The sequence below is a fragment of the Cavia porcellus genome, unplaced genomic scaffold, assembly GCF_034190915.1.
Source record: "Cavia porcellus strain 051 isolate PalLab524CR breed Dunkin Hartley unplaced genomic scaffold, mCavPor4.1 scaffold_15, whole genome shotgun sequence".
Lineage (NCBI taxonomy): Eukaryota > Metazoa > Chordata > Mammalia > Rodentia > Caviidae > Cavia > Cavia porcellus.
Genome location: NW_026947498.1, coordinates 7,041,580 through 7,055,473, shown reverse-complemented (window position 1 = coordinate 7,055,473; position 13,894 = coordinate 7,041,580). Strand labels below are relative to the sequence as shown.

Genomic DNA, 13,894 nt, shown 5'->3' with positions numbered 1-13,894 from the left:
AGCCCAGTTTTAACATGGAAAAGATATCTAAATGGACAACTCATCAAAAAAGTTGTAAATGTAATATTGCAAAGAACTTGTGAGAAAGGAGTCGCCAGTATAAGCTGTAGGGAATTGAAAAGTGAAACAACAGAAACCACTACACATTTGTTAGAATAGCTGCAGTCCAGAACTCTTGAGAATATCTGCATTGACTTGTATTAATGTCGCCCAGAGAATGACCTTCTGTATCATTACCTTTCCTAAGGACAGTGTTAAATTCCTACTGTGGTGTAGCCTGGGTAAGATATGGATATAGTAAAGAAGTTTGCCTTTTAAGTTTATCTGATTGTATTTTGTCAACTAGTTATTTCTTAATTTTAGTATTTTAAAGATGTTTATGCTTGGATTTTTCCTTTTTTTTTTTTTTTAAACGTGTTACTGAGTTTATGGGATCAAGATTTTTTTTTCCCTCCACAAATCAGGAGACATCCTGTGACCAAAGTGAAGGTTCTTGTTCTTCTGAAGATGATGAATGGAAAAGTGATAGAAAAAGTGAAAGTTACAGTGAAAGCTCAAGGTATGTTTCTGTTTTGCTCTTTGAGGCATTTTAGTCATAGCTTTGGATAAACTGTATTTGAATAACAATAATCCAAGAGTTTGGAAGTGTGAAATAAATCAACACTTAGTTTTTAAATATATGTGAAAGGAGAGGAAGGCCTTGGGATGTAGCTCAGTGGGAGAGTGCTTGCTTTGCATCCATGAGGTCCTGGGTTTTGAGTCTCAGCACTGTTAAAAAGGTGGTTACAGGTAGCTTTTTGCTGGGTGAGGACGCAACGTTTGAGGCTAGCCTGAGCAGTTAAATGTACCTTGTCTCAAAAAAAAGATTTATTTTTTTAAATTAAATTAAATTAAATTTTATTTTATTTTTGGTACTGGGAATCAGACTTGCAACATCGCACCTGCCAGGCAGGCGCTGTGCTGCTGAGCTATGCTTGTGGCCCAAGAAAAAGAATTAACAGTATGGCTCAGTGGTACAGTCTCCTTGGTGGGATCTCCACTAGCTTTTAGAGGTGTATGGGGGGGTGTGGGGTGTGGGGTGTGTGTGTGTGTGTGTGTGTGTGTGTGTGTGTTTGTGTGTGTGTACTGCATTAATTGCTGTTCCAATAGATATATTCCTGTGGATTCTTTGTTGGCTATCACTATTTGACTTGACAGTATTATTAATTTGGTCTTAGGCTACATTAAAAAGAGGAATATGAGGGCTGGGAATTTAGTGCAGCGGCGTAAGTGCTTACCTGGTAAGAACAAGATTATGAGTTTGATCCTGGTAGCAAAAAAAAAAAAGAAGGTATCCAAAAGAGGAATATGAGGAGTGTCCAGTGTGCTGCAGCCGCTGGAGTACTAGAGCTATCACACGCGTTCCCTTTGCTTTATGGTATCCACGTTTCATGGGGTCAGGATGCCAGCCTCTGCTTCTTATCTTGGTAAACGTCACTTGCTGGCTCATGACAGAAAGTGAACATTATTATGGTCTCTTGTTTTCTGTTCAGCCTGTCCATAATCATGTCTAGAAAATTAGGTCATCTTAGATTGTTAGACCATCTCATATGGTGGTGGTTTTCATTGACATTCTCCTGGTCCAAACCACAGTCATGTGTACTCTCCGCTTTCCTTCTGTTACCTTCTGCTCTGTTGTGATGAGGAACTAGAGCAGTATATTAGAACAAAGATAGGTGTATTCATTTTTTAAAAAATTTAATTGTGATGAAACATATAACATTAAGCATCTTACCCATTTCAACTGTGTAGGTCATTAGTGTTGCGGGCATTCATGTTGTTTTGCAATCAGTCTTCAGAGCCCTGCGTATCTTGCAGAACTGAAACTGTACAATGGTGACGTACCAATTCCTCTCAACTGTCCTTAGTGCTTGACAGCCGCTATTGTATTACTCTGTATTACTTTTCATTTTGTCTTTTCTTGATTCTGTATGTAAAGCAGATGTTCTTATAGGGGTTTTGCTTTTGGTACTGGAAATGTAAATCAGGATTATTGCTCTGAAGTACATCCCCAGCCCTTAGTTTTTATTTTGAGACAGGGTTACCCAGACTAGGCTCAAACTGTGATCTTTCTGCCTTACCCTTCCAAAGTACTGGGATGATAGGTGTATACCATCATACCTGGTTTCTTACAAGATTTATAAGTAGCTGTTTTTATAATAACTTGTAGTTTTTAGAAATGTGTTTTTGCGTATTTGTTTTTATAGAGAACGAGGGGTATGAGGTTGGAGCCAGGCTAAAGAGCTGTCCCAGTGGAGACCCTCCTTATCCTTGTCTGTGTCTGGGGAAGTGGGTGGTGGGCCAGGAGCTAGTTCTCTATTTCTAGTTTCTTCTTTGATTCTGCTTCCAGGATGTGGCTATGATTATGAGCTCTATGCTTGGATTTCTTGTCTTGTCTGACCTAATATGGCTCTTTATTGGTACGAATCTCCACTTCCAACTGTAATTCACATACAATTCCTGTTCTGCCTTTCAGGTGCAGCCTGCACTGGCTGTGGCTTCTATTAGGCTTTTGTGTGATGTCTGCTGTGCTGGAGCTTTACCCTTTGTTTTCTGAAGGGGTTGGTCAGTTGGGTTCAGATACTGTCTCGCATTGGCTCTCATCTGTAGTGACTTTTGAAACAGATTGCTCTGGTTCATATTCATGTCTCATTTACAGTGTCAGCAAAGGTTTCTGTCTTTCTGCTCATGACATGATCTTTGGTCATTTCAGTCTTTGGCAGGTGGGGAGGATGTTAAGTTAAATCTATGGGCATTCTACTTTCTTCTCTGCTCCTCTCTTTCCTCTCAGGGTTGTATGATTAATTTGCTGTTTTGTGTTAGCTTCTGGTCCCACACAACTTAAAACTTAAGTCTTAAAATTAACTTAAAATTTTTTCTCTTCCAGTGACTCCTCCTCATCTCAGTACTCTGATTGGACGGCTGATGCAGGCATCAATTTACAACCTCCTTTGAGAATGTCATGTCGTCGACGAATTACCCGATTTTGTAGTAGTTCAGAGGATGAAATGTCTACTGAGAATTTATCTCCTCCAAAAAGAAGACGTAAGAGAAAGAAAGAAAGTAAGCCTAAAAAAGAGGTAAGAAAAAGGTGCATCTTTAAAAGTAACGTGTATTGCCAGTCGTGGTGGTGCACAGCTGTAATTTCATTACTTGAGAGGCTGAGGCAGGACTATCACTGCCAGTTCAAGGTCAGCCTAGGCTACATAGTGAGTTCGGGGCCAATCTGGACTACATACTGAGACCCTAACTCCCAAAAACAGACAGGCAAAAATGTATGTACGCTTTATTTATAGAGGTGTAGCCTGCCTGCCCTCCCCTTTTGCTTTCTCCTTTCTGCTCCCTTTCGTTCCCCTTCCTCTTTTCCTTTTTCTGTTCTGTGCTTGCTTGTGGTGCTGGAGATGGAGCCCATGACCATGCCAAGGGCATGCTCCCCTCTGACCTGCACTGCCCGTGCTGTGTCAGCAGGAGTCAAATACAAAAAGTCACCTTGTTTTGAGAGGGATGGAGGGCGGGCGGGCAGATGGGCTATGTGGCTTCAGTGTCCCAGCAGTTTCTGGTTAGTTGATGTGGCAAGCTCATTGTGTGACTTTTGGCTTCAGCCTCAGTTTTGGGCCACCGGTGTCTCTCCTAAGAGCTGGCTCCTCCATGTGCTAGTAACCTGGTAGTGAGTGGCCTGACGGAGTGGGCCTGGATATCTCTGAGGGCCTGCGCTCAGCAGGTGCCATTGTCACTTCTGCTTTCTCATGTGTTAGGAGTGAGTCACTAGGTCCAGGCCGCACTGTGGAGTTGACGTCATCTGCACTAGTAGAAGGGGAAGGGAAGGATATCAAATACTCAATGCTTAAAGCCTCAAGTAGGGCCGAGATAGCTTGGGGTACGAGTCTGTGGTCGGTTCACAGTGGAACCTTGGTGGAACAAGCTGTGGGTGGGAAAAGATGGAGGTTGAAGATCAGCACTGCAAAGTGGATGTGCGAGAGATGTCCGTAGACATCTGGGGCCGTACGCGCGCAGCGCTAGGACGGTTTCCATCCAGGGCTTGGAGCACTGCTGCCCCGCGCCTGTCTGCAGCAGCTGAACACGAGAGCTGATTCTAAAATGTGATCACTAGGTGCTTATGCCAAAAAGCAGTCAGTCGTTCTCAATGCTGACGTTTCTCTTGTTTTTCAAATGTGCATATCGCCTCATTGTCTTCTACCAAGCTGTGTTCTCTTCTCCTTAGCAGAATTTGCGGAGGATAACTCCAGCAGAGCTTGAAAACGTGGAACATTTATATGAGTTTCATCCCCCAGTGTGGATAACAGACACCACACTTCGAAAATCTCCCTTCGTTCCTCAAATGGGTGATGAGGTGAGAATGATAAACTGTGAAGACAGAGAGCACAAAACACCATTGACACTGATGTGAACTATTTCAAAAACGTGTATTACTCTTTTGTAGGTCATCTATTTCCGACAGGGCCACGAAGCTTATATTGAAGCTGTCAGAAGAAGTAATATTTATGAGCTGAACCCCAACAAGGAGCCGTGGAGGAAAATGGATCTTAGGGTAGGCTCATGGCACTGCGGAGTCACTCGGGTAGAGCACAGTGCATAGTTCAGTTAGCTGTAAACCCACTAAAAGGCCTGGTGGAAGTGTGGCTAACCCTTTGGTCACACTTAGCTGCCAAGTCGTAAGATGTGAGATGGTCAGAGTGCTAGGTGGAGTTTGTGGGTTGCTGGTGGGTGGGTGCAGATTAATGCCACTCTGTAGAGTTGCTGGGATTGGGCTGTGTGGCAGTCCATATTACTAACCTTAAAAAGATTTGTATTCAGGACACTTTCAAAAGAAAAAAAATGCAAGTTTTAAAAGAAGAATTAAAAGTTGGAAAGAAATTTAATGTCATGCATAAAAATTATCTTTCCAAAACTTAATCAGGTGTGTAATTTTTCTTGCAGTAATAAAGAACATCTTAGCAGTTATTGAAATTGCTGATAGGGTATGTGGAGTATCCAGGTATTTAGAGGCTTTTAGCAACAGGAATTGAACTTGAAAAATTCTTAAATCTTTTCAGGCAATGTTTTTACTTTTGTGGAAAAGACAAGTAGAAATACTTGCACATTTGTGAAGAGGGCAGTTCTATTGTTTTTTTTTTGTTGTTGTTGTTGGTTTGTTTTTTTGTGTGTGCCAGGGATCAAACTTATGACCTCATGCTTGCTGCGCATTTATGGCACTGAGCTAAATCTGCAGCCCCCAATTCTGTCTATTGATAAAACAAAACAAAAAACATTGGGAGGCTACCCCCCAAGTGTCGTACAGTGAGTGAATGAAGTGATGTGCGAATGCACATCAGCTGCTATGTAAAGTCCACTTTGTAGCTGAGATTTGTGCAGTACTTGTGAGTGAATATTGGATATATTTTCTTAATGTACCACCAACAGGTAGATAGGAATGTGAAATTCTGTTGTGGTTATGATGGCAAGCTTTTGTCATTGAGTGTGTTTGTAACCAAAAGATAAGCATCAAAATGTCAGTGGTGATTACCTCTAGACTAATAGATGAGGAGTTTTTTACACTTTTATGTATTATAATACTTTTATTAGCGTAGAACATGCAAGAAATGATCTTAAGAGAGATAGCTGTTCTTTAGACTTGTGCTTCCTGGCTGTGTTTGAATTTGACTTTATATACATTTCATTCATCACTGAGCTGTCGAAGTATAGTCAGTCCTTGTTATTCATAGATTTTTTTGCAAATGGCACACTTGCTGTGAATTAGTTAGAACCCCAGAATCTGTGCATACCGGGCTTCTCGTCAGTCTTGGACATGTGCGGAAGAGCAGGGAGTCTGGGTTGCCTGACGGATTCCTCTTGGTGACTAAGCTGAGCCAGCCCCCTGCCTCCTTCCTGTCTCCATTATTACTTGGCAACCGCATATATGGCTCAAGGCCTATGTTTAGTGCTGTGTTTCTCATAGTTGTGACTTTTTTTCCTTGCTGTCCTTTTCTTTCCTTTTCCCCACGTTGGAGATTGTGCTGGATATGGTAACCTCCATGCAGGTATTGAGGTGCTGTCTTAGTGTCCTCAGAGGCCGTAGTGAAAGGCAGCCTGCCTGATTAGGTAAGCGTCCCAGTGCTGTCAGCATGGCTCATGCTAGTGAGGAAGCTTGTCTTCCGTGTTACATGCTATGAAGTAGGGACACTAAAAGAATTACAGATGACCAGTTTGCTGACCACTGTGTCCTAGGTCTCACAGGAGCCTAACTCTGGCTTCCCTGTGGGGACTCTGATCTACTGTTCTAAGTCAGTTTTCAAGGCAACTTTATAAATATAACTACTGCAAATGAGAATGGACCATATCTAGTATTTTGGTATAATAATTCTATGCAGTGTTTTTCCCCATTTTAAAAGATCCACATGTAGAATATGTTTTTATGGGATATATTTTAATACATATGTTGTGTGCCGTTGAAACTAGGATAATTGTAACCTCTCATCAAACATGTATCATGTTTGGGGGGAAAAACAGTTAAAACATTTTTTCTAGCTTTTTAAACAACTTGTTTTGGAAGTTTGTTGTTATCAACCTGCTGTGCAGTTGGAACTAGACTTTAATTTTCCTGTGTGACCCAGTGTTGCTGGCTGACCCCCCTTTGCCCATCCCTGCTCCCACTTGCTTTCCTCTGCCTTGGCCAGCTACTGTTGTGCTCTGCACTCACGAGCCGGACTTTTGAGCGGAACTTTTGAGCGGATTCCACAGGAGTGAGGTGATGCACATTACCTTGCCTGGCTTATTTCACTTAACATAATGACATGTAGTTCTGTACATACTGTTGCAAATGACACTTAGCCTTGTGGTTATTTAAAAAATTGTTTATTAATGTTGGGAGACAGAGTACAGACTCTCTTTGAATTTGCTTTGTAGCCCGGGCTGGTCCAGAAATTGAGATTGGCCTGCCTCAGCTTCCTGAGGTTAAGATACAGTGTCACTGAGGTTTTCTTTATCCTGTCAGTTGATACAGTTTTAAAATTTCTAGGCCACAGTGAATATTGCCACAAAATCATGAGGGTGCAGGATGTCTCTTTGCTGTGACTCCATTTCCTTTGATACATACCCAGGGCAGGGATGATGGGTTCCTGTATTAGGAAGTTTTTACTTGTGATGGGAACTGCTGTCTTGTTTCCATGGTGGCTACACTAACGTTCTCATGACAGTATGTGAAAATTCCCCTTTCTTTGCATCTGTGTCAGCCCTTGTCATTGTCTCTGTTTTTGCCAATAGACCTTCTTCTTGGGATGAGGTGACCTCCCACTGCTGTGGTGGTTTGCATTTCTCTGACAGTGGTGCTGAATGTTTTTCCACATACCTCTGGGCCTTTTTGTATCTGAGAAATGCCTGTTCTGTTGCCTATTTTTAAATTGGATTGTTTTATTGCTGCTGAATTGTTTGATCTGTTTGTGTTTTGTTGTGCTTTTGGAATTTGCTCTCAAGGACTGCATTTTCTTACGTCCTGAAGCATTATCTTTAGGTTTTTTCCCGTGTTTGCATAGATTCAGGTCTTCATTTAAGTCTTGAATCTGTTTTGAGTTGATTATTCTATATTTTCAGAGATAAAGGTTCATAAATATTCTTCAACAAGTTGGTATTAACTTTCCTCTTAATACATTTAAGAAGTAGTATCTGCTGAGACTTCCCCATGTGAGGACTGTTTCAGGCCAAGGGTCAGGGCAGTGAAGACACAGTCACCACCGGGGAGAAGCAGCTTAGCCGCACCTGGCTACACCGTGACCAGCTTCTTCCACAGTCTGTCTCCTTGGATATTTATGAACAAGCAAAAATGTGTATGCACTTTGGTTGCATAATGTAAAATTATGTAAATAAAAATGTGTATAAAGAGAGGAAGGCAACAAGGAAGTATGTCAGACTGTCAGTAGTGGTTGTATTTAGATAGTGAGTGATTGATAGCTTAGGTTTTCATTCTTATATTTTGTATATTTTCTAAAGTAAGTATACTTTAAAAAGTGAGTATGTTACATTAGAAACGCTATAAAGATTCTGTTGTCATTGTGAAGATTAGCAAAATGATGTAATTACTGACAAGTTAGACTTGTTTGCTGATGTGGAAGCCTAAATTATGAGTTTGCTTTGGTTAGGCAGTAAGTGGAGAATTACAGTATTGAGGAACTCTTTGTCTGTTTAAGGATCAAGAATTGGTCAAAATAGTTGGAATACGGTATGAAGTTGGACCCCCAACACTCTGTTGCCTTAAACTAGCATTTATAGATCCTGCGACTGGAAGACTAACGGATAAATCCTTCTCTATTAGGTATGTATTATTTTTAATGTGATTATTTAAACATAGGGTTTTCATCTTACTGATCAGCATGCCCTTCCCTGCTAGTGGCGGGATACCTAGCAGTGCCCTCTGTGGATAGCTTAGATGGAGATCGTGCTTTGGGTGAACAGAACTCTAGACCTGTCAAGCGATAGACAGGGACAACCCGATTAGGATGGTTTTCCATGCCACTTTCCTGGGCAGCGAATTTGGACTAGTGAGGGCTGTTGTTTTTGCCATTATTTTAGACAGAATTTGGTAATAAACAGTGTGTTGTGTTACATCTGTGGATGTCCCTTGTGGTAACCCCTAGTCCATGAGGCTGCTGAGTGTCAGAATGCGGCTGATTGGGACTGAGTGAGTAGGAAGTATGCATACTCCATCCTGAAGGCTTGTGATGAAGAAAAAGACTGAAAAATAAAAAGAACTCTTCATGTATTGAAGTAGTATTTAAAGCATATTTGGTTAAGTATAATACATTACTTTCTTTTTATGTTTTTGAAGTATGACTTCAAAAATTTTAAATTTTATATGTGTATCTTCTGTTGTATTTCTTTTGGATAATATTGCCTGTTCTGCAAGCACTGTAATAATTTTTTATTTGTTTAGATACCACGATATGCCAGATGTTATTGACTTTCTTGTATTGCGTCAGTTTTATGATGAAGCAAGACAGAGAAATTGGCAGTCTTGTAAGTCTATCCTTAATGAATTTTATATGTAGCCTTAAAAATTAGTTTCTCACTTTACTGAGCTCTCTTTGACTATAGTTCTCTTAATTATGGTGTTTATAATGTGTGAACTTTTGAAGGAAACATAAGTGACCTACAGGTATGTTTTGCTTAGCGTTTGTTACTAATTGGAACTAAGTCTGTGTAGACTTTTTAACCAAACAGTTATTCTTCTGTCCTTAATGGGTTATGTCATCTGAAAAAGATTATTTTTACCTGTTGAGGTAGGCTAGAGTAGACTCATATATAATATCATATAACCTTTGATTCCCCCATCTCTGATTACATTATATATAATCATCATTAATGTAACAATGGTGTAACTTACACTATTTTCCTACGATCTAAAATGATCAGAAAGTTAAAAGTCATTTCAGATTTCACACTGAAAATGTTCTGGTGTCCCTAAGTATTTCACCTTGATGAAACAACCCAAAATTGAATGGAATGACTTGGAAACCAGTCTTTTGAAAAATAAAACTTCATATACACTTATGCTTTATAACCTTGTGACATATGGGTTGGTAGAAAAAGAACTGACCTCTGCATAGATCCTAAATGACTTGAGCTTGGTGTTAACAGTTTTTGTGTTGATACTGGAGCAGCCATTACTTACACAAGGTCTGGCTGATGAGTGTGCCAGCTGACCTAGGCTTTGTGAGCCAGCAACCCCAGGCCTGCTGTGCAGGCGTGTGCCCGTCACTGTCCAGTGTGGAGTATACTGGGGAGCCCTTGTGGGGAGGGGGAACCTCATCCAGGAGAGCTTATGTTATGAAATATGGTGGTGCCTCGGTTCACAAACTTTATTCTTTCCACAATTCTGGTCACAGAATTCATTTCAACCAGAAATTGTGGAAATAATTCTGGAAACAGAATTGTGGAAAGAACTAGGTTCCTGAATCAGGGTTTTAAGTTTCAGCCAGTCTTTGTCACCTGGTGTTCACACTCATAAATGATGTTAGGGTTTCATTAGTTTATCTAGTATTTGATGCATTTTTCTGTAGGCTGTGGTTAGGTAAATTATAGATAAGGTTGCTCTTTAAAATAGACTATTCATAGCTATTTTAATGCCTTAATCCTAGCATTTGGGAGGCTTAATCCTGGCATTTGGGAGGCTGAGGCAGGAAGATTGCCTTGAGTTCAAGGCCAGCCTGCATTACATAGTTAAGACCCTGTCTCTGAAACACAAAAAAGTGTAAAATAGGCTATTTTTAAAATTTTTTTTTTTTGTCTTTTTCCTTTTTATCGGTACCGGGGATTGAACTCACGACTGCCTGCTTGCAAGGCAGGCGCTTATGCCACTGAGCTAAATCCCCAGCCCCAATAGGCTATTCTTAATAGAAACCTGTATCTGTTAAAATCAGGATTATTCTAAAATTAGAAATAGAAGAAATTTTTCTGAAGAAAATCATATGGCTATTGAAAAACACAACCACCAAATCCCAGTGGAATAGTGTGAGAATTAACAAGTCATGCAGTTCAATCTCAAAGACTTTTAAAGCTTCCCCACTATTGGTTTTTCAGATATTATCAATAGTTTAAAACATAAAATAATCTAAATCATAATTCCTTGTAGCTAAATTCTAGAGATGGATTTCCAGTTGTCATTTGTAATTTAATGGTTTCTGATTTGTTTTTGTGACTGAGAAATTACTATGCCACACTTTTTATACTAAATCTAATTCACTTTGTTCTAATATAAAATCCTAACATTCTTGCCTGAAATCTGAGCAGTGTGGCTAGAGGAAGTTGCTTGTTTTTATTTTTACAGTGTATTTTAAAAGTCCTACTCTCAAAAGGTCAAAATGAGCTAACAGTACTTGAAAAATGTTGCAGATTTTCAGAGTGGGCTGTAGCTGGATAGGTGACTTTCTTTGTTGTTTTGAAAACATTATAGTGGATGGGAAGGAAAAGGTGCAGTTATAGTAATAGCCTATCTTTTTCTGTACTACCAATATGTACTAATGAAAATTAAAAAGAAGAAATTAAAATTCTTACATGATCAAAAATTTAAAAATGGGCTCATGTTATTTTTAAAAAGTCTTTTATGATGTTTGTAAAACACAAAGGAAATGCAGTTTATTTAGTAGTTGAAGCTAGGTACACTTAGAAAATACATTTAGAAATTTGTGTCCTAGAACTACTTAAGTCAGTTAAATTTTTACTGATTTGTCTAGGCACCCTCCTAAGATCTACATTCCTACTTTTATATTATGCCAAGGCAGCAGAATAAGTGTGTGCTCTTTAAATCTGTTTAAATACTAATAAAGATTTTTTTTGAGAGTACTTTCAGACCTGTTTTTTATTGGATTTTTTTAAAGAATTAGAACATTATTTTATGTGGCGTTATTTATATAGTAACAACTTGAAATTAACCATCTATCATTACTGTTATATTTTTGTTTTATTCTTCAGGAATTTTATGTATTCCATAAGAATTCATTGTAAAGCATAATATTTTGGAGTGAACTTTTAATTCTACTAAATAACAAAACCTCATAAGCCATTTTATATTTTAACATATTGTATGGCTGTTGGTCTTTAGTATGTTGATGAGTATAACTTTGTTACATATATTTTAACACTGAAGTTTGCTGGAGTATGTGGAAGTATGACTCATTTCAAGATTAAATATACTATATTTGAATTTTTCCCCCTCTATCAAAATGTATTTTATAGCTAAAAAGTGTTACTAAACCTTAGCAAATGGATTCCTCAAACTTGACTCTTTGTCTTGCAGGTGACAGATTCCGATCTATTATTGATGATGCTTGGTGGTTTGGAACAGTGTTAAGTCAGGAGCCCTATCAGCCACAGTACCCTGATAGTCACTTCCAGTGTTACATTGTGAGGTTTGTACAAGCATTTGTAAGTGATTTTATGTGGTGGGTGGTTGAGTGGCTGTACATTTCAGGTTAAAGGTACTTTTCTGTCCTGGAGTCGTGTCAGGCTGATTCTGAAATTTCTAGCTTCCTATTCACTGATTCTCCTGTTGGTTCAACTGCTGCTTGCTGCTTGGGTCTGTTTTGATAGCCTCCTAATATGTCTTGATTTGATACTGTCACAGTCATCTTTCAGGAATCGGTATGATATCATTAATCTTCAAGAAAACCTTTGTTTTTTCATTGGCTACAGAGTAAAAAGCTTTGGCCGTGATATAAATTTCACTTAGTAGCCAGGCGTAGTGGTGCAGGCCTATAATTCCAGCCCTCAGGAGGCTAAGACAGGAGGATTGCTGCAAGTTCGAGGCCAGCTTGGGCTGCAAAGGGAGTTTAAGTCCAGCCTGAACTCTGTAGGTAAACGCTGTCTCAGAAAGCAAAAAATAAAACAAAAATCTCAATTCATTTTGTAACACCTTTTACTTTGGGTACAGGCTACCCAGTACTTCTCATTTTGTTCTCAGTCGTAACATACATTTTTACACTTCAAAAAAAATTAATGCATCCTTTTGAAATGTTTAGTGCTGTATAATTTCATTGCCTTTACTTTCTTTCCTAATAGATGTCTTGTTTTTATGTGTGGTTTGTTTTCATGAAGGGCTAACCAAGAGTTTTGTTACTGTTTTTGTAAACAGGTGGGACAATACTGAAATTGAAAAACTTAGCCCATGGGACATGGAACCAATTCCTGAAAATGGTATATATTTATTAAATAATGAAAATGTTTTATCTTTGTATTGTTTTTCATTTCTTTATTTTATTGATGCACCTAATACAGAGCACACTTGTATTCTTTCATAAATGTTTTCTAAGTATTATAGTACTCTGTACTGTGATTGGAACTCAGAACTTTGCCAAGGGAAGACAACAGAGTGACTTGTGTCTCTCTTAACTTGTGAGGACAGTGACCCTAACCCTAACCTGAGCCACCGCCTCTCACTTGTTTATTATTCTTTGTCCAAGGCAGGGTCTCAGTAAGTCGCTAAGCTGCCCAGGTTGAGCTTGAACCTGCCATCTTTCTACCACAGTCTCCAGAGTGCTGGGGTCGCAGCTGTGCTCAGTCTGTCTTCATCTTACTTTCGGATCACAGCCTGACTAGCAAGCTGTCTTAGTAGCCTGCTGCCATTTCTCACATAACCCTCCTTTGAACTCTTCCTGCAGCGTCCATTTGCTTTTCATACTCAGTTGCCTTGTTTTTCCTTCAAGGACAGAAGGGAGCTTGATTTTTATGTGTCTGCTTGACCCAGCCTGGGTGGTAGTTCTGTGGATTGTCTGTCCTTTCCTGAAAGCTAGTCTTTTCTTAACTGTTCCTACTGCCTGCTGGGCCGGGGGGCCACACCCTTTTTCTTCATGTTTTGGTTCGTCCTGTCCTGTCTCTTTAGCTGTGGTATGGCTTTAGTTTGGAAATAAGGATTGCTATGAAAGTAAGGATTTCGTTGAAATAGTATTTTCAGCTAGCTACACTACTGAAAACCACTAATGACTCTTAGATTTTCCTTTAAGCATAGCAATGTGTAAGTAGTGCCTGGCTGTATGAGAAGACTGCAGGTATAAAACATGTAGTGCACAAGTAAAAGCTAGCTTTTTAAGTCTTACTCTTATCTCAGACCTTCATATGTATCAGCTCATTTGATTTCACTCTTAACGTTAATTTTATAGCTGAAATTTTACAGGACTCAGAGACTTCTAAATATTTTGCTTAAAGATGTACATCTAGAAGGATAAGCACTTGAGGGTAACCCAGCCCCCTGGCCGCCAGCCAGTTCTTTTACTGCTAATGGCTCCTTGTGGCTGTTGTAAGAGATCTTACAGATCAGTGAAAGCTCTTCTACAGCTAGCACTTACATTGTATTTTATGTTTGAAATCTTTA

The 13,894-nt window shown here is 39.4% G+C and overlaps 1 protein-coding gene across 3 annotated transcripts in view; it reads left to right on the top strand.

The window, feature by feature from the left end:
• Positions 1-13,894, top strand: part of Brwd1 (bromodomain and WD repeat domain containing 1) — a 146,558-nt gene that overhangs the window by 95,495 nt on the left and 37,169 nt on the right. For 2 of the 3 annotated variants that reach the window (XM_063224525.1, XM_063224523.1), the window contains exons 22-29: positions 465-559; positions 2,927-3,119; positions 4,262-4,390; positions 4,481-4,588; positions 8,220-8,344; positions 8,963-9,045; positions 11,825-11,936; positions 12,659-12,720. In XM_063224525.1, the coding sequence (XP_063080595.1) occupies positions 465-559; positions 2,927-3,119; positions 4,262-4,390; positions 4,481-4,588; positions 8,220-8,344; positions 8,963-9,045; positions 11,825-11,936; positions 12,659-12,720 (907 nt within the window). The remainder of the gene's footprint in view (positions 1-464; positions 560-2,926; positions 3,120-4,261; positions 4,391-4,480; positions 4,589-8,219; positions 8,345-8,962; positions 9,046-11,824; positions 11,937-12,658; positions 12,721-13,894) is intronic. The other variant, XM_063224524.1, reaches the window with a different exon arrangement.